This window comes from Buteo buteo, chromosome 13 (assembly GCF_964188355.1).
Source record: "Buteo buteo chromosome 13, bButBut1.hap1.1, whole genome shotgun sequence".
Classification (NCBI taxonomy): Eukaryota; Metazoa; Chordata; class Aves; order Accipitriformes; family Accipitridae; genus Buteo; species Buteo buteo.
In genome coordinates, this window is record NC_134183.1 from 36989073 (window position 1) to 37008064 (window position 18992).

General features: G+C 58.4%; 2 protein-coding genes across 2 annotated transcripts; one reads left to right on the forward strand and one right to left on the reverse strand.

Moving 5' to 3' along the window:
- Positions 1-73: 73 nt before the first annotated feature.
- On the forward strand, positions 74-4485 carry ULK3 (unc-51 like kinase 3). Its single transcript, XM_075045646.1, has 16 exons — positions 74-1012; positions 1244-1384; positions 1595-1715; positions 1834-1938; positions 2055-2198; positions 2290-2372; positions 2460-2615; positions 2700-2805; positions 2937-2977; positions 3108-3210; positions 3315-3379; positions 3504-3582; positions 3674-3714; positions 3794-3841; positions 3924-3978; positions 4254-4485. The coding sequence occupies exons 1-16, from the start codon at positions 737-739 to the stop codon at positions 4268-4270; spliced, it is 1581 nt and encodes a 526-aa protein (XP_074901747.1). The 5' UTR covers positions 74-736; the 3' UTR covers positions 4271-4485.
- A 5591-nt stretch (positions 4486-10076) lies between these two features.
- CPLX3 (complexin 3) lies at positions 10077-12310 on the reverse strand. Its single transcript, XM_075043985.1, has 3 exons — positions 12150-12310; positions 11703-11790; positions 10077-10301 (listed from the first exon to the last, which is right to left on the reverse strand). The coding sequence occupies exons 1-3, from the start codon at positions 12308-12310 to the stop codon at positions 10077-10079; spliced, it is 474 nt and encodes a 157-aa protein (XP_074900086.1).
- Between the last annotated feature and the right edge of the window lie 6682 nt (positions 12311-18992).

Genomic DNA, 18992 nt, shown 5'->3' on the forward strand with positions numbered 1-18992 from the left:
CGATGGAGAGAGGGAGAATGGATCAGTGGCGGCTTGAGAATTCACCGTACCCTTAAACAAGGGGAGGGAGGGGAACGGGGTTTTTTGACTTGCCAGCTCTGCTGTTTGGGAGCAGCGGCACTGAAGACACCAGCTCAAACACCACACGGTGCCTGCGATGTCCTTCTCCAGCTAACCTTGAGAGCCTGCCAGCCAAGAGCATGAATGAATCTTTCTCCAGGGGCAACTCCTCCCTGCCTTCCTCCTCCCACTTATTATGGGTTTTTTTTCAGCTGGGAAGGAACTGGTTTGACTTTTTTTTTTTTTTTTAAGCTGGGAAAGAAGTGGTTTGATGTGTGTTTAGCTTCAAAAGCTGCGTCCCGAGATGGCATGTCCCTTTGGACGCAGATGAGGTGCAGGGCTTGACATGCCGCTTGTGGCAAGGTGTGATGGGGGGCAGTTTCCTCCCCCCTGCTCTCCAGCCTTGTGTGCGTATTGGTGCGGGAGCAGTGGGGGGGTTTTACTTGCAGACCTGACTTTGTGCTGCCCCTTTCTGTCCCCCCTCTTTGCCCGGGAGGGGGATTGGATTTTGTGCCCCCATCCTTCGCTGGCAGAATATCTGCTGGGGGGCCAGCCTGGTGCCCTCCCAGCCCTCCTCATCCAGAAATTGGCATTGTCACACCCCCTTCCTCCTGTATTATTTTTTTTTTTCCCCGCGTCTGATCTTTTCATGTAAAAAAATAAAATTAATAATAAAATGTATATGTGCTCAAAAAATCCCCCTTCTGCCTTGGGGAGCGGGGGGCGTGGCCAGGGCCGGGAGCGGGGGCGTGGCCGGGAGCGGGGGCGTGGCCGGGAGCGGGGGCGTGGCCAGGGCCGTGGCGCGCCGGGAAGGCGGAAGCGCGGCCGAGGGCCGGGGCCGGGGGGGGCCATGGCCGGGGCCGGCTGGGCCCCGCCGCGCCTGGACGAGTTCATCCTCACCGAGCGCCTCGGCGCCGGCACCTACGCCACCGTCTACAAGGCCTACAGGAAGGTAGTGTCCCCGTCGTCGTCGTTATCCCCCCACCCATGGGACCCCCCCCTTTTACAGCCCTCCATACGGGCTACCATCCCTATAGCACCTATATGGGACCTGTCACCCCCTTGCCAGCGATTCCTTCCCCCTCCTCCCCAGTCGAGACCCCCCCAGCAGACTGGGGAAGGACCCCCAGGTCGGCTTGTTTGGGGTGTGGGGGGGCTCCAGGGTTGGCTTCCCCCTTGGTAGAGGGACACGCGTGAGGTGGTGGCCATCAAGTGTGTGAGCAAGAGGAGCCTCAACCGGGCATCGGTGGAGAACCTGCTGACGGAGATCGAGATCCTGAAGACCATCCGCCACCCGCACATCGTGGAGCTCAAGGACTTCCAGGTGGGGCTGGGGGCTTCCTGGGTCGGCAGGGGTGGGGGCTGAGCCAGCACTGGTCCAGCTCGGGTCCTGGGGTCCATCTTGGCTCCCCAAGGGCGTATCCGTGGGGCTCCGTGCCAGCAACTGGGCAAACCAGTCCAGGCGGACCCTGTGTGGGTGGGATACGCGGTGGGACCGGCCAGGGTGGCGTGACGGGGTCCGCTTGCCTCGCAGTGGGACAGCAACCACATCTACCTGATCATGGAGTTCTGTGCCGGGGGGGACCTCTCCCGCTTCATCCGAATGCGCAGGATCCTCCCCGAGAAGGTGGCGCGCATCTTCCTGCAGCAGCTCGGTGAGGGCCCCCTGCCCAGCTCCTGAACTCACTCCGTTGGGCATCCTTCCCGGGGATTTTGGGGGGGGGTAGGGCTGTGGCGTTGTCCCCCCTGCTACGTGCCCATCTGCCCACCCAGCCTGCGCCCTGAAGTTCCTCCATGACCGCAACATCTCCCACCTGGACCTCAAGCCGCAGAACATCCTCCTGAGCGCTCCAGAGAACCCCCAGCTGAAGCTGGCAGGTCAGGGCAGGTCCCTAAGCAGGGACTGGAGGTGGCAATTCCTTCTTCCCCCCCCCCCCCCCCCCCCCCCCCCCCCCCCCCCCCGCCACAAGCTCTCCTCACCCTCTCCCCCGCAGATTTCGGGTTTGCACAGTACATGTCGCCGTGGGACGAGAAGCACGTTCTGCGGGGCTCCCCGCTCTACATGGCCCCCGAGATGGTGTGCCGCCAGCAGTACGACGCCCGGGTGGACCTGTGGTCGGTGGGCGTCATCCTTTATGGTGGGCTTTTGCTTTTACCCCCCCTGGGGTTGGCTCGGGGCCAGCTTCCCCCTCTCCATCTCCCCCCGCTGCTCCCTTTCCCCTCCCGCAGAAGCACTTTTTGGGAGACCGCCCTTTGCCTCCCGCTCCTTCGCCGAGCTGGAGGAGAAGATCCGCAGCGACCGGGCTGTCGAGGTAACACAGGATGGGATGGAGCCGGGTGGGTTCTCGCAGCCTGGGGCTGTGGCAGGGCTGGTGGTCTCAGCCCGATTCCCTCCCCAGCTGCCCAGCCGGCCCCTGCTCTCCCCGGAATGCCGGGATCTCTTAGGACAGCTCTTGGAGAGGGACCCTTTGAAACGCATCTCCTTCGAACGCTTCTTTGCCCACCCCTTCGTGGATATGGAGCACGTCCCTGGCCCCGAGAGCCTCTGCAAGGCGGTGAGCTGGGTGCTGGGGAGCTGGTCCCTGGGGATGGAGGGGGGCAGAGCCCTGAGCCCCCCCCCCCCACTTTGTGTCCCCCAGACCGACCTGGTGGTGGAGGCAGTGAAGAAGGATCAGGCGGGGGATGCCTCCGCCGCCCTCTCGCTCTACTGCAAAGCCCTGGAGTATTTTGTGCCGGCTCTGCACTGTGAGTCCACCCCAGGGGGGGCTACGTGGGTCCTGGGCGGTGCTGGGTGCATTTGTGGGGGCAGACAGCACCCCAGGGGAGGCCAGTTTGCAGCCCACCCACTCCAGCGTTCGGTCGCTCTCCCCTGCCAGATGAAAGTGATGCTCGCCGGAAAGAAGCCATTCGAGCCAAGGTGAGTCAAAAATCCCTGGGGAGGTGGCAGACAGCATCCCTCCCCGGCTTAGCTTGGCAAGATGCCGCCCCATCCTCTGTTCTCCGTGGTGGGGGTCCCCTCATTCCCTGCACCCCCCGGCTGTGGGCAGGTGGGGCAGTACATCTCCCGAGCAGAGGAGCTGAAGGCATTGGTCACCTCCAGCAACAAGAACCTCTTGCAGCAAGGGAACCCGGCCAGAGAGCTCCTTAAAGGTAGCGTTTGTTGGGAGAACCCCCGCAACGTCGGAGGGGGAAGGGGACACCCAGCAGGGTTTTGGGCTGAAGTGGGTGCTCCCCACTGCACCGTTCCCTTACAGAGATGGCCAAGGACAAGCCTCGGCTCTGTGCCGCGCTGGAAATGGCTTCTGCTGCCATCGCTAAGGTGAGTGGTGGATTTGGGGGGGCCCCTCTCCCCTCGAGTGGAAGGGGAAAGGGTAAACTCAGGTGGGGAGGGACCCGGCGTATCCCCCCCAGCTGCAGCCGGGCCCCCCCGGGGTCTGTTGCAGGAGGAGGAAGGCAAAGACGATGGTGACACCCTGGAGCTCTACCAGCAGAGCCTGGGAGAGCTGCTGCTCCTCCTGGCCGGTGAGTTGTGACCGTGGTGGGTGCTGCGGGGGCAAGGGATGCATCCTGTGCCCGCGATTGATCTGATGGCATGTCCCTCTTCCCTCTGCAGCGGAGCCCGCGGGGAGGCGACGGGAGCTGCTCCACGCAGAGGTGAGTGCCAGCCGTGGGACAGCGGCATGTCCCCGTTGGCGCAGCTTTGAAGAAATTTTCCTCCCTCTCTCTCTGCCAGATCCAGACCCTGATGGCCCGAGCCGAGTACCTGAAAGACCAGATGAAGGTAGGGCTGCTTATTGGGGGGCGCTGGAGCATGCTGGGGCAGGAGGGGTTGCAGGCTGGAAAATGATTTTCTGCCCCGGCAGATGCGGGAGGCACAGTCCCTGGGCAAGGAGGCACTGGCAGAGCCCGTCCGGAGCAGTGAGTCCCTTTTTCTGTCCCCTCTTGTCCCATCAGAGAGGGTTTGGTGAAAAGGGCCTGGGGAGGCGTCCCCCCTCGTGGCTGCAGTCCTTGTGGTGGGGAACATCCCTACAGCTGCCACAGCCACGTGGATATTCCTGCCTGGGGGTAATCCCGACCCCGCACACCCTCCTTTCCCCCCAGCCTGGGCTCATCCGTGCCCGGGAGCCCACCCAGGCTGGGTGACGATGGTGTGTGCAGTCGAGTGATTGCCCTCTGTGCCCCCCCCGGCACAGCCTGTACCTTGCAGTGATGCCCAGGAGCCGGCCGGCGGGACGCTGCTCACCGCCCTGGCACTGCCGTGCCAAGAGATGCCATCGGCAGGGCGGAGGAAAGACGAGGCTTTCGTCCCGACCGCATCGGAGTAGCCGCCTCGGGGGGCTCCCCCTTGGGGCTCCCACCCCCGGAGGGTCCCACGGGGGGGTCCGCAGGGCCATCTGCTCCTCTGCCCGGGCGCAGGCGTCATTTCCCGACGGGCAGAGTCCCCTCCCAGCCCTACCTCGACCGTCTGCTGCCGCAGCCTTCCCTGACGGCGGCAGGCAGGTTATTCCACTCTAATTCCCTCCGCTGGCTGTGACGGGCTGCGTATTTTTATCCTGGCACCGGGCTCCGGCAGAATATCCCCCCCTCTGCCAGTCACATACGTCTCTTGCCTTTTCGGCTAGATGTTTCTTCCGCCTCCCAAATTCTTCTGGGGAGGCCCTAAGTGTACGCGCAGCCCAGACCCCAAAAATCCCCCGCGGTAGCTCCAGGCTGGTGGTGACGGCAGCAGGCAGGGGGTCGGGGTCGCTGCCTGCGCCTGCCCTCCGCTGTGCCTTTCTCACCCAGCAACTACCTCTCTGTGCCCACCGCCGCTCGTCCAGCCTCGAGCACCCAAATTGCACTGTCCCGGGCCAGCCATACCTCCCTCTCGCTGCTAGAGCGTTGGGATCGGGGCTTTTGCTTCCTAAACCCGCCTGCACTGGAGTCTGGCGGGGACTGACGCCTTCATCATTTGTGTCATGAGGTGTTGGCAGTGCTCAGCGGGGACTAATTGATTGTGCATGCTCCTCCATGGGTATAATCTTCGAGTAAAACAGATGAGTGGAAATCAATCACCTTCAGGGACAGAGTCACATGGCTGCAAACAGCAATACCTCCCCGAAGGCAGAGCCTCGGCGTCCTGCCTGCTCTGCTCCTCAGGGCTCTGACAACCCAAATATCCAGATTATGTTCGCAGGAGCACCCCCCCAGCCGTGCAGAAGTCACTTTTCTGGGGTGGTGAGGTCTGCCTGCCCTGCAAAGCAAGGGACTTGTCTCTATATCTACTGTATTTCAAGGGAATGTAATTTATTGTCTTTAATAAACACTTCTTTTTGGTTTCTCCAACTCCTCCAGTCTCAGGTTTGTGCTTTAAGACCCAAGAGGGGTCTCCAGCCAAGCCCAGGACTGAGAGCCAGCCCGGGGTGCCTGGAGCCATCAAGGAGGGCTGGGGACCCCTTGTCTCTGTCCCCTTGCCCAAGACCGGAGCCACGGGATCCCCTCCTCTCCTCCAGCCAGCACTGGCTGGGAGTGCCCTACCTCCCCGTATTCCCTGGGGACACGAGGCAGCCAAGGCAAGGTTTGACCTTGTTTTCCATTCAGATCTTTTTTTTTTTTTTTTTTTTTTTTGTGTGTGTGCGTGTAAAACATCGAGCAGAACAACATGAAAGGTTACATAAAATCGTGTTTTCTCCAATAGGTTTGTACGGTGGGTGAGGAACGGTTGGGCTGGGCAGGGACGTGTGGGGGAAAGGCAGAGGGGCCGGAGCAAATGCTGGGGTGATTTTTGGGGGGCCCCAAGGATGGTCTGAGCTGTGACCCCAGCAAAGCTCCTCCTGAGACTGCTTTCGCCCCAGATGCTACCCCATAACCTGGTTTCTTCCCCCCACCCCCCCCCGCAGCCCCAGCCTTTAGTCCTTTGCTGGCTGCTCCGTGCCCAAGCCGTTGGAGAGCTTCCCAGGCGGATGTGGCGAGGCATTTTTATGTCTTTTTTTTTTTTTTTTCTTTATTATTATTATTCTGAGCAGAGATTATATCCTGAGGCTTTAAAGAGCTTTCAAACCCCCTGCCCTCCCCCGGCCCGTGGCTAGCGCAGAGCCGCCGGGGATGGCTGAACCGGCTGGCTGCGGCAGCCGGCGCGGATAATCGCATCTGCCTTTTACGCTCTGCCGAAGACGCGGGCCGAATCCGGAGCCTTTTGAAGCGGGGAGAGGCTCCGGCCGTTTCCCCGGGGGGACGAGGGTGATGGAGCTCGGGGTGCCCCAGCTTTGCGTCGGGGTGGATGCGAGTCCTTTCTGCGTCAGGGCTCGCAAAGCGCTGCCCAAATATCGCTCCCCGGGCAGGCTGAAGGGAAGGAGGCACGAAGCGAGCAGTCGCCACTCCGGCAGCACGGGGCCGGCTCCGGCGGTGGCTTTTCTCGCTCGGCATGGCTTCGGCTGCAGCGGGCAGGAGGGACGGCTGCCGGGCTCCGGCCGCCTTCTCCCATCGGTGTCACGGCAAAGCCCGGTGGGGACGCGTGCCGAAGCGGTGCTGCCTCCTCGCACCGTCCGGCCCTTGCGAAGGGCTATTCCAACCCGGAGCCTCTCGAGCATCGCTCGTGGGGTGGCTCTTGGATCCGGATTGTCACCCAGAGAGGGACACGGGGATGGCAGATGGGTGTATCGCCCTCCTTGTACCAGCCCGTGGGTTACTCGGTGGTGGGAGTTCAAATGCTCAATGGGTTTTGAAGAAAGAGAGGGTTGGGGAAAAGCTGGGTCAGTCTGTGGAGCCGGTCCTGGGTTCTCCCCTGTGCTCTTTAATCCGGATTAATCCCCGTATCTGAACCAGCAGCACAGTGGTGCTGCAGTGGGATGGATGGGGCCGTCCCTTCCCGCAGCAGCTCACAGGGAGATTTAATTGCCTGCAAAAAGAAAAATGAACTATTCAGCGGAGATTCCCCCATCCTTTAATGGCGGTTCATTTGTTTCAGTGCTTTAACGATTGCTCATTTAATGCTTTGTCCATTGGGGAAACCGCTCACGTCATCTCACGCTCACCAGCAGAAAGGAGGCCTGATCCTGCGGCCGTACGATGAGGGGTTGCTCCACGTCTGGTGCAGGAGGGTAGGAGCTCTGCCCACCCCTGGGGCATTTATTTATAAGCTCTGCTGCCGGCAGAGATCATCCAGCACCCAGCAAGAGCTTGCTTGAACAAATCCACCCCAAACCTGGCCCCATAGGTGAGGGAATTGGGTTTATAGCGTAGAAGAGAAAAAAAATAGGTTTTTCTGCTTTAATCCACACTAATTCTTTGCTTTAAGTTTTTTCAGCCCCTGTGTTGATGCCCGGAGCAGTCGTATGGCAGGCAGGCAGCCGGGATGCTTGGCTGCAGGGATGCTTGGGGACCCGGCAGTGGGGAATGCTGGCAAACAGGGATGCATCTCTCAAAGGGCAGGGGACAGGCGAGAGGAGGGCTGCCTGCCCCCGCTCCCCCCCCATCCCAACCTCTCCTCCCCAGTACGGGCAGCAGGGCCAGCGATGGGAGCAAGGGCTGCGGGCTCAGAGCATCCCGGGAGCTCACGACGCTTTGCCGGGAACGCTTTGCTGAGGCTTAACACGTCGCCGGAGCCAAGCGGGGAGAGCTCGTGCTGCTTGCTTTTCACATGCCTGGGGGTCATGGTGCCTCCTAAAATAAACCCGCCGAGCTTCACGCGGCCTTTGCGTGGCGGCACGTGGGCCTGGAGTGAGCGCGGAGCGGAGCCGAAGGTCCGCGGCTGGGGGAGCGGGGAAAGGGGGGGGGGGCAAAATAAAAGGTGGGGGAGAGGGTCCAGGCTGTGTCCTGGTGGGGTCATGCTGGTTGCGGGTGGGGATGAACCAAAGGGCTGCATCCCCTAGCCCTATCTCCCTCCCTCTGCGCTGGTGGGGATCCCGCTTACCCGTGGGATGTTTTAATGATTGAGCCTTGCCGTCAGCCAGGGAGTTAAAAGCCAAGCCAGGCTGGAGGGCTTGGCTTGGTCAGTGCCGGCTCTCCGCTATCCCTTTCCTCGTGGGGGATTAGATGAGCTTGGGCTGAGCCTCATCAGGTATGATCTCCTTTCAGAGCTAAAGCTGCTTCTGCCGATATTCCCTCGCCTTTCTTGCGAAAGGGGCTGGGTTAGGGCTCTGCCTGGGGTAGATGTCCCCGGAGCTGCTGGTGGGTCCCCACGGGGCTGGAGAGCAGCCTGCTCCCTGGGGCTGGAGGGTTGGGGTGATGCATGTCCCCATGGGCAGAGCATCTCGCCCGAGTTTCTCAGGACTACCCGACACCAGCACAGTATTACCAGGGGGCTAGGGGCAGAAAGCAATCTCCTGGCTGTACCAGAGAGCTTTGCTCAGCCCAGCAGCCCCAGGCGTGGCCTGATCCAGCATCCTTGCTGTAATAATGAAAATAATAATAATAATAATGCCACTAGCTTCCCAGCACCCTCCCCTGCATTTTTCTGGATGACACAACTCCCCCTGCAAAAGCAAATTGCAGTTAATCCACTCCGTTGGGATTTTGGGCAGTGAATTCCCAGCCTGTGCCAAGTTTTTCCAGGAAGCCTCACTGCAGGAGCCCACCACTCACCGGGATGTCAGCAGGCCCGAACTGCTCCAGCTTGAAGTCACACCTGTACTTCTCACGGTCTCGTCCCCACAGAGACGTGTCCTTGCTCAGAGCAGTGCCGTGGACACCCTGCGGTGCCCATGAGACTGCGGTGGGGAACTGGTGAGCAATCTGAAAGCTTTTTACTAAAATAGCCAAAAATCTGTGAAATCTGGGGGTTTTGTTTGCTTTTAAACCCGGCTGCTGACAAAGAGCCGCTCATAGCATCCCTTCAGTACGAAACACGGCAAAACAGCCGACGACAACCAGGCGTGATGCTTTCTTCTGGATGATGCTGCAAGAGATTTCTCCCTTGAGCTCCCATCACTGCTCCCCCCTGCCCCATAAAGGGGATGCACTTAATCTCTCTGCATCCCCCCATAGCTTGGGGCACCCCAACACCTTTATCAGGAAAGTACTGCTCGAGGAGAGAAACAAATGCATAGACATCTCCTGATATTTATTCCACCGGTTATAACAGTACCATGGCACGGGGACAGCATAGGAGGTGGAGAGACACTCAACTGAGCACAGCACACAACTACAGCACAACAGAGGAGGAAGAGGAGATTTTTTTTTTTTTTTTCCCTTATCCCTTTGCTCTTCTCCTGGAAGGAACAAGGACACGAGTGGATCCCACCCCGGGAGAGGGAGGGTGTGCCACCACCACTCCAGGGAAGGGCTGGTGTGGGTTCAGATGAGCACCGAGGAGGGGTTTTATTCCTCTCTGGCATTAATTCAGGCTTTATCCCTCTGGTCCTCAACACCCCCGTTGCTGCTGGGTTAAATGGGATCATATAGCAGGTCCTTCCCGGCTGACTCCTTTGAGAGGGGCCCTCAAGGGCAAAGTGGTTGGTATTTCTTGCACGGACGGGATGTTATTTCTCCTGCGATGGGTATGGGATGCGGGGCGGGGGGGATGGCATTTTGCATTGTGCCTTGTCCTTGCAAAGCAAATTGGAGCCTCCCTGTCATTTCTAGGAGGCTTGGTCGAAATGTGGAGGCAGAGACACGGTGTATGGCCACCGCTCTGCTGGAAAGCCTTTGCCTTCCCATGCTGACATGGTTCAATAACACTCCAAGGTCACTCGGGGCTTTCCTTCCCTGCAAACCCCCCCACCCCACCCCAGCTCTCGCTAAAGACACCCACTGCCACGGGCACAGGAGGAGGCGTTGGGTTACGGGGGGACGGGACATGCTGGCTCGTTGCTCTAACCTCAGACCGGAGAACAAAACAAAAAACCACACATCAGGGACATCTGGGTCAGGGACTCGAGGCTTCACACGGCTCAGAAGGAGGACCCGACTCACACAAGGCAAGGGTGACAACATCAGTGGGGTCCCCGCTGCAGGCAACAGCCACCGCCAGACCCTTGGCCGCATCCCCTCCCTTCTCCCCCACCGTCACGTTGACGGGGAGGGGGGGTTCAGCCGGGTCACATCACGGCGCATTTCTCAGCCGATTGCTTCAGGTCCTCTAGCGTGGCCGAAGCTTTGTCTTTCAAGGAATCAAGGTCCAGGTTCTGGATGTTGCTGAGCTGGCCGATAACCGAGTTCTTCTCTTCCTCCTCCTCGTTGTCCTGCTCAATCATCTTGGCCAGCTCTTTGGGCAGCTCCACGTCACCTCCCACCAGCTGGATCTGGTTGTCATCTGTTTCATTCTGAAACGGGCCCGGAGAAAGTCAGTCAGGCGTGGGACGTTGCAGGAGGGCAAGGGGGGGGCTTCTGGAGGCACTAAAGGCACGCGCGAGGTTCACGGTGGTGCCTGCATGGGCTTTGGGCTGTCTTCCCATTTTAAGGTCCATGCAGATCGGTCCCTGGGGCTCACAGCCGTGCTCGTGCTGTGGGTAAGATGCTGACCCGGAGGGGACACGGCTGAGCAGAGCCTGGGCACGCACCAAGGCACACACGAAGGGCTGAGACAAAAACCCGAGTACGCCAACATCAGTATAAATTGGCTTTCAGTTCGCATTGGAGTGGTTGGGGAGGTTTAGGCACCCAATTAAGCCACACGTATGCTTAACGACTGTGCCCACCGGAGATCGGGGTCAGCTCTGCGCCGGAGAGCCACAGGGAGACTTTGCAAAAGGCAGCCCGGCTGCCAAGTGGGATCAGTAATGAGCAGAAGAAACTTGTCGAAAGATTAGAAGGGACATCTCAAGCATGAGAAAGCAGCAAAAGGATCGGGGGGCCAGATCCGAACAAATCCCCATTTCCCCTGGAGAAAAAAAAATCTCCATCTCTTCTTTTTCTGCTTTTTCTTGCTTTTGGCAGGGGAAAAATAAATTCTCCAGCTGTTTATTTCCTGGCAATAAAAAGGGTGTGAGAAGCGGTGGGGTGTGCATCCAGGCTGGTTGAACAGTATCAAACAATCTGAATAATATCACTTGGCTTAGCTGACCTTTCTGAACTAATATTAGCCCGGCTCCAATTTAGAGTATTCACCACTGAGCATCTCTTGCTGAATAAAGGGTGGGTTTGGAGGGGGGAAAAGCTTGTGGCGATTCCAAGAATGGCTGAATTATCCCTTGATTAAATTGTTTCTAGTGAATGATTCATCGGGCGGAAATTCCAAAATAGGAGTTTAGGTAGGAAATGTTTGCCAAATAATCCGGGGAGAGGAGCTGGCTAATCTAGCTGGGAAGGTGTAACTCTGGCTCCGCTCCCAGCTATGGGGCTGAGAGTCCAGGGTGAAGGCGGCTTTCCCTCATCCAGCTGCATTTAGGGGGCAAAAGAGAGGAAGAGGGGGATCAAGCAAGGCAGAGCGGGTGCATCAGTGGTCCCGCTGTTTGGGGCTGGTAGCTTGCGGTGCCCAGAGGTGATGGGAAGGGACCGAGATTTGGGTGGAAGGATGCGTTTTAGGGGAACTGATTTGCACTTGGTCTTTGTAGCTCAGAAACCCACCCGGCCAAGGGGGTCTGGCGCCCCTTCCCCTCCGTGCAGATCAGGGGTGTTGTCTGTCCCCCCGTGGCGCCATCCACCAAACCCCCCACGGAGGCTGCGCTGGGGCTTGGCACCCTGTGTGCCCCCCGCTTCCCATCCTGTGCCCGGCACGGCCGTACCTTGGGAAGCCTGTACTTGTCTCGGAAGTGGGACCTGAACGTGGCCCTCTCCGCCTTGCGCTGGGCAAACTGGGCATCTCTCTCCATCCTGCGAACCAGGCAGGGCAGTTACCGGCAGTTGCTGCCCCCAGTCCCTGCGTTTGAGCATCTCTTCCCCATCCCCCCCCAGCCGGGTACCCCCCATCTCCTCTGCAAAGTCCCGGTTCCCCACAATTTCCTTCCCCCAGCACAGCCTGAGAGGAGAAAACAATCCCATCTCCCCGGCGAGGAAGCGGATTAAGGGATTAGGGGGTTCATCAGACTCCCTCGTGGCCCCATTGCCCCCAGCGCTGTCTCCCCCCAGCCTCCCATGCATGGGACGGGGGGGGTTGCAGAGGGAGCACCCTGTTCCCCACTGGCACCCCTGGGGTCCAGCCCACCCCGGTCCCCGGGTCCGGTCGTACTTACTTCTCCTCCACCAGCTGCCGCTGATATTCCTCGTACTCCTCGCGTGTCATGCCCTGCGCCTCGGCCGGAGACTTCTCACCCTCGCTCTTCTCCTCGCCACCCAGGCCACCCGTCAGGTTCTTCAGCTGTCCCCCCACCATGCTCTTCACCATGAACGCCATGGTTGCGGTCGCAGGGGGCCGGGAACCCCGGGGGCCGGGGGAGCCCGGGTGCTGGGGAGCTGGGGAGCGGAGCTACTGTGGAACTGGGAGAACCGGGGTTAATGGGGAGATGGGGTTCTGGGGTACCGAGGGGTGGGGAAGATGGGGATGCTGAGTTACGGGGGAGCCCGGGGAACGGGGCTGGGAGCGAGCCGGAGCGCCGAGGAGCCGAGGTATACTGGGTGCTGGGCTGCCGGGAGTTACCGGGAAGCTGGGGTGCTGCGGCTGCGAGTTCCTGGGGAGCCGGAGTACCGGGTTACCGAGGAGCCGGGGTCAGCGGAGCCAAGTTCCCGGGCTGCCGGAGTACCGAGTTCCTGGACTGCCGGAGTAGCGAGTTCCCACGGGGAGCCGGGATACCGGGGACGTGAGTTCCCGGAGTACCGACTTCCCGGGCTGTAGCGGAGCCGAGTATCCCGGGGTGGACCAACCGGTTTGTCCGGGCTGCCGGGGATCAGCGGCTCCGCGCCGCCCCGCCGCCCATGGCGGGGCCGGGCTCACCGGGGAACCGAAGGGCGGCGGCGGCGGGAGCGGGAGCGGGAGCGGGAGCTGCAGCACCGGGGCGCGGACAGCTCCGGTGTGCGCGCGGCGGCCCCGCCTCCCGCCAGGGCCCCGCCCTGGCCCCGCCCGGCCCCGCCCTAGCCCCGCCCGAGCCCCGCCCGAGCCCCGCCCGGGCCCCACCGCCCCCCGCCGGCCGGCAGAAAGGCGGAGCCCCCACGGCCCCGACCCACACCGGGGGAGTCCCGCTGCTTCCCCCCTCCCCGACAACTCCCGCGTCTCCGGGGAAAATTTCACCGGGGAAGGAGCCCGCACTACCGGCCCCGTGGGCTGCCGTGACTCCCCCCCGGGCACCGTGCCCTCGGCTCCTCCCGCTCGATTTAGCCCACCGAGGGGCTGCGCTGGAGCGAACGCCCAGAAAACAGCTCTTTTCCCACGCTATTCCCCATCCTTTGGGGCCAGCCGGAGGAAAAGCCGGGCTTTAGCGCTCGATAAATGCCATATGTACCATACACCAGCGGCAACTGTTGTTTGCTTGTAGATCTTGTAGATTTTTGGCCCGCCCCAAAGCTTGTTCCTCTCTTTCCGAGTGGTATTAATGATGTTAATTAACATTAAAGCTGCCGTCAGACCCCGCAAGCGCTGCCTCGCCGATGTACCAGGGCCGGCCCAGGGACCCACACGTTCAGCGGTCACCTAAATCAGGAGGCCGAGGACGGAGCAGGCATCGATTTCATTGCGTAATTCCCTCGGCCCCTCCAGCTCTCCCGGCTCCCGTCCTGCCCCCGCTCCCACTCCTGCTATTTCCTTTGACTGCAGCCGTATCGCGGGCCTTGGGGAGTGAGCAATTAATGGCATCAGAAACGCACCTCCCTTCCAGATGGCCAGCCTGGCTTTAACATACATTTCTCCCTTCTTTCTTCTCCGCTCACAAAAAATGAGCGCAGATCCAAACCCCAATCCCGGCTCGCAGGAAATCATTTCATTTCCGAAATTTAAAAACAATCTCCGCAGATTAAAATGACGGAACAGCTGTGAAGCGATAAAGTGAAAGAGGGTGGGGGAATTGGCCCATCTTCTCCCTTCCCCCCCTTGCCCAAGGTAGCACCAGGCAAAAATTTGTCTCAAAAGGAAAATTTTTTAAAAATAATGTATTTTTCTCGGATAATAATCCATTCAACAGTTAGGCAGTGACCACTGCTGTTAGGGTTCGGACCCTGCTTTTGGAAGTGACAAAAGGGCATTTGTCCCAGTGAAGGTTCTCCGGGGCTATGGCTAAATCCCACCAGAGCAGAGCCCCCTGAATGATGCCAGCTGTTCCCCTGAGTTCATCTGAAGGTGCAAATTGCCTTTCCACGCAGCCATTGGGCTGAGGGACACCCATCTGAGGCTCTGTTTGGCACGACTCCAGCGTCACCCACAGCATCTCCCCACCACTCAGATGCCCCTGTAGCTGCTGCTCGTCCCGAGTCAACGCTGAGCTGGCCTCTCATAAGTCCTACCAACTGTTTGAAGCAATGATTTTCGCTTTTCACACCGATCTGGAGACCCCCTAACCATTTTCCCATGGGCAGCCCATGCAAAATGAATTTTAGCCCACAATGAGCTTTCACAGCCTGCTTAGAAATAGGCTGAGCGCCCCAGGCGCTTTGCAGACGTCCTATTGCCAACAGCGTGTTCAAGTTCTGGCTGTCAGTCAGACAAGGACTGGATTAAAAAAGGGGCAGAGAGGAGGAAAAGCATCCCTGCTTGTGTCCCAGAGCCACTTTGCCCTCAGATGTCGGGCAGGTTTGAGCCTTGGGTCAGTTCAGAGCAGACTTCTGATGTGGCTGGTCCTAGGAGCTTTGCTCAGTCCAGATTTCTGTCTAAGCATTCACTAACAGTAAGAGACTTGAAGTCAGGACCGATTTTTTCCAGCTGGCTTAGATGGGTCAGCTACCATGTAGCCTCCCTGTCTGAGAAAGTAAGAGAAAACAGCTCTTGATGAGCAGAAATGCTTGGCCAAAGCAGCTAGGTGAAAATTAGCACAGGATTACCGGCAGCGGCTGGGACCTGCTCGCTCGTGGCAGGGCTGCTCCCTCACCAGGGGACCATGGTTGACCTTTGCAGCCTCTTGCAGCCCAGGGCAGCTGGGGAACTGCTTTTATAGGGATGGAGCAAAAGGCAAAGGAAAGGACCTCCAGTGAGGTCTTGCAGCTGCTGGCAGCTCTCCCACCCCTTTGGCTCTTGGGCCCACGTTCTTTCCAGAGAGGCCAGTGTCCCATCTGGAGGTAGAGGAGAGAGGGTAATCAGAGGGTGCAGAGGGCTGGTGATCGAGCCCACGGCGATGCTTCAAGGTGGTTGATTTCCCATTTGCTTTTCTTTGGGCAGCTGAACTGTTCCTTATCCCTGAAATATATTCAAGTAAGAATGACTCATCCTTCCTCCCAGGACTCTAACCTGCAGTAATGAGATGTAAATCCTTGCATGACCTATTATATTAGCTTATGCTATATCACACATCTCCGTGGATTAGACGGGAGGGAGATGAAACGTCCCCCAGTAGCAGCCAGCCTCAGACAAGCCGGTGGAAGTTAAGAGGATCCTCTCTCAGCATTGACACCTGATTTGAATAGGATGCAAGCAGTTGGGATGCCTCTGCCATGGTGAGAGGGATCGTTTCAGCTACTCTTTCCACGTAACAGGAGAACTGCGTCCAAAGCCACAGCTGGCAGCTCTCCCTTCAACCAGGGTTTCATATGATGCTCCAGAGATCCCTGAAGGGGACCAGAAATGGCCAGGATTTCCTGGAGTGGCTGGTTCTTGGAGTTATCCCGTAGATTAGACAGGGGAGGGCAAGGGTCTGTGACCTTGAGCTGCAATGCAGTAGCAATAAGGTCGTCCAAGGACAGCGATCTGATCCTTGCCAGCCCCAAATCCAGGGCAACACAAAGGTTTAAACCTTTGGAGACCCTGAGTAGGTGAGCTAATCCTGGAAAGACATGTTTTTGTGTGTGTGTGTGTGCTGGAGAGGCAACGGGGGAGGAAATGAGCAGGCATTTCTAACCAAAGCAGGCAGCCGCTCTGCCGGGAGAAGTCACGCTTGCACTTGGCAGTTGATTGTCACTTCTCGTGATGGGGACAGGCACTGCAAACACAGGGACCTCCACGCTCAGCCCTGACCCCGGGCGCAGAGGAGCAGAGTCACCCCCTGCTCTTCCCACCTGCAGATGGGGATGCTCCAAGGGGACGGGGACGGGGATACCCTGCTGTCCCCATCACTGCCACGCAGAAGGGGCAGCCGCCAGCTCTGGGCACGGGGATAAGGCACAGTGACGTCCGTCCCGTGACGGTGGCATCTGGAACGGACCCGGGGGCTGAGCATCCCCTGGGCAGGGAGCTACGGCCAGCGGTGGGCTGGCTCCTCCCTTGGGGACAGTGGGGGACACCTGCCCCCTTTCTTTGAGGTCTCCACTAGCAAAAAAGCAATAGAGCGGCCACTGATTAAACCTCAATACCAATTAATCTGTGCTGAAACATCTGTTTTTTTCCATAGAGCAGCCGATGAAAGTATGTTGTGCATCCTCACCGGTGCAATCAGCTTCTCTGTGTAAACTACTTAGCTGTAAGAAGGTAACTATTACTCCGTGACAGCTATTAAGAAGTTATTAAGAAAATGCTGAGGCGCCGAACCACTGGGATCTGAGGGGGGGAATGCAGAGAGGGACCTCGTGAGGGGGACAGCCTGGCTGGGAGGGTCCTGGTGCCGTTATGGACCACCACAAGCTTCAGCTGCCAAAAGTTCAAGAGAAAATACCCTGAGGTCTAGAACATAACATCCCTTCAGGTTCTCTTCTGCCCAGCGCTCACTGGGGTAAAAGTGCCACTGTGTCATTAACATAGGGAATAAAGAAAGTTTAGGGTAAAAGGGTATTATAAATTATCAAAAAAAAATTACTTCCTTTCATGTGACTTGAATGTAATTAAATAAAGCTAAATGTATCTGGAGTTTGTCTTGGCCAAGGAAGACGAAATGCAATGCAGCAGTCAGCTTTGTATGCAAATGAAATGAAAGCTGCCTTTTCGTGACCTAAGGAGGCCATTTCATTGTAAAGCCTTCCTACCCCTATAGAACCAAGCCTTTAAGTTCCCAACATCTGTCGTCATCACTTAAGGACAAAGAAATCCCAAAGCGGGGGGTCATTACTGTTCTTATTTGCTATTAAGGCTTAATTATACTCAGGGAGAGCTATATATCGCATAGGCTCTATGTCATGTGTTGCGTCATGTAATGAATTTTTATTTTTTTTTAAATCTTGTGTTTAATTGCGTCCTGAGTTCTCGTGCAGAGCAGCCCGTCAGTGGGGATGTCGCTGCCTCTGCTTGTGGCAGCACAGGCTGAGCGTGAGAGGGGGCACGGAGGAAGGAGCTGCAAGGTCCTTTACAGGGTCATGCCCATCTCTTCTCTTTCCCAGTATATAACAACTAAATAGTTTTATATTGCCGGTATTATTTTGATAACAAATACCTTATACTGTTCCATGTGATACAGCTCCTTTAAGCCCTGTTATGGGTACGCACATGTAAGTATACAGGCGCACATGTATGTGCACTACCAATTACTCTGTTCGGATCCCCACAAGCTGAAGACCGTCAGAGCCCTCGCTGCCCAGGGAGGTGTAATGCCAGCCCACGGAAAGGATCAGGCCCTCCCCATTTATTTCCAGGCAGGAGGAGATGTGACAGCCAGGTCCCCCGACAAACCCAGGGGAGTTTGGGGAGGTTGGGGTGGGTGGGCTGGGAATGGTCCTGCCAGAACTGCATGCGGGGGGGACACATACAGCCTCTGCCCCAAGGGGTGGGGGGCATTGGGGGTGCCATGGGTGCATCAGCAGAAGAGGAGGGTAGCCAGGCAGGGGAGCAGGTCACAGCACAAATCAGGGTGGTTGCAATCCCTGCCGGCACACGTGCCGGGAGGGGAGATGCTGTTGCAGTGGGTGAGGAAGAAGAGGGAGGTGGTTGGGGTGGGAGGGGGCTCCCATGGCAGAGTCTGCACCCAAGCAGTGACACAAATATACCAGGACAGACACACAGAGCATGTAAACAGGCACATGGGGAGACCATGTGCTGCTTCGCTGCCGGTGGTGGAGAGCAAGCCTGGAGCAAAGGCACACGTCAGCCGAAATGCACACACACACACACACGGCCGCACACACACACACACACACACACACGCACAGTTTTCCCACGGGGAATCTTTCCAGCCTTGCCTTCATTTCCTGGAGTGCTCAGGAGGAAAAGCCAGAGAGCGAAGCTGGAGAGGTGAATGACACCAAACGGTGATGGGAATGGCTTTGTACATCACGCTAAAAATAGTCCTCCTGATAAAGTCAGTTGTGGAGGGGGAGGAGGTGCAGGCAGCGCACAGATGCTGGCGAGGTCTGCCAGGGGTTCGGAAGCCCGCACATCAAGGATGGAGCAGAAGGAGCCTTGTTGGGCCATAATTAGAGCTGGTAATTTGCTCCAAGCAGCACTGAGGGAATTAAACAGCGGGCAGCTTGGGAGCAGGCCTGCCCGGGCACGTTACACCCGCTCCTCTTGGGATGGATGCTTTGCAACCCCAGGAAATGGGAAGCAGCGAGCGATCGCTCCAGCTGGAATTGCGCTGGGAACAGATGGGCGCTCTGGTTGCCTTTGAAGTGAGTTTGGGTTTTTTTGTTTGTTTAGGGAGAGAAAGGCTCGCCGCATCTCTGTGGCTCTCCGCGTAAGGGGGAGAAGGCAGGCAGGGGCCGTGACGTGGGGAAGGCGCTCAGAAGAGCCAAAGCTGAAGGAAAGCATCCCGCTGGAGAAGGGAGAGGGTATCCACATGGAGCAGAGGGCAGCAGGGCAGGGACAGGCTGCACCGAGAGGGAGCCAGAGCCGGTGCTGGAAGAGATGCTCCGGCCAGGGTGACCTCAGTGGGTCCAGGGTGACCCCAGTGGGTCCATGGCGGGAGGGGGTTGTGACGGATAGGGAAGGAAAAGCAAAGCACGTGTGACTTCAGAGATCATCTTTTCACCTCCTGCAGCTTCTGCACAGCAAGCCAGCGCCGGTCCCAAGCACTCCCCAGCCTGGCCAGCAGATACCCCGTACTGGCTGGGGATGCTGAGCTCCAGTCTGAGCTGGGATC

Excerpts from the sequence above, each read along its gene's own strand:
- ULK3 (XM_075045646.1), top strand. The coding sequence starts at position 737 with ATGTATATGTGCTCAAAAAATCCCCCTTCTGCCTTGGGGAGCGGGGGG. Across the intron at positions 2,616-2,699 it reads CCGAGAGCCTCTGCAAGGCG|ACCGACCTGGTGGTGGAGGC; the intron begins GTGAGCTGGGTG and ends TGTGTCCCCCAG. Across the intron at positions 3,583-3,673 it reads GCTGCTGCTCCTCCTGGCCG|CGGAGCCCGCGGGGAGGCGA; the intron begins GTGAGTTGTGAC and ends TTCCCTCTGCAG.
- CPLX3 (XM_075043985.1), bottom strand. The coding sequence starts at position 12,310 with ATGGCGTTCATGGTGAAGAGCATGGTGGGGGGACAGCTGAAGAACCTG. Across the intron at positions 11,791-12,149 it reads CGGCAGCTGGTGGAGGAGAA|GATGGAGAGAGATGCCCAGT; the intron begins GTAAGTACGACC and ends CCTGGTTCGCAG. Across the intron at positions 10,302-11,702 it reads ACAAGTACAGGCTTCCCAAG|AATGAAACAGATGACAACCA; the intron begins GTACGGCCGTGC and ends GGCCCGTTTCAG.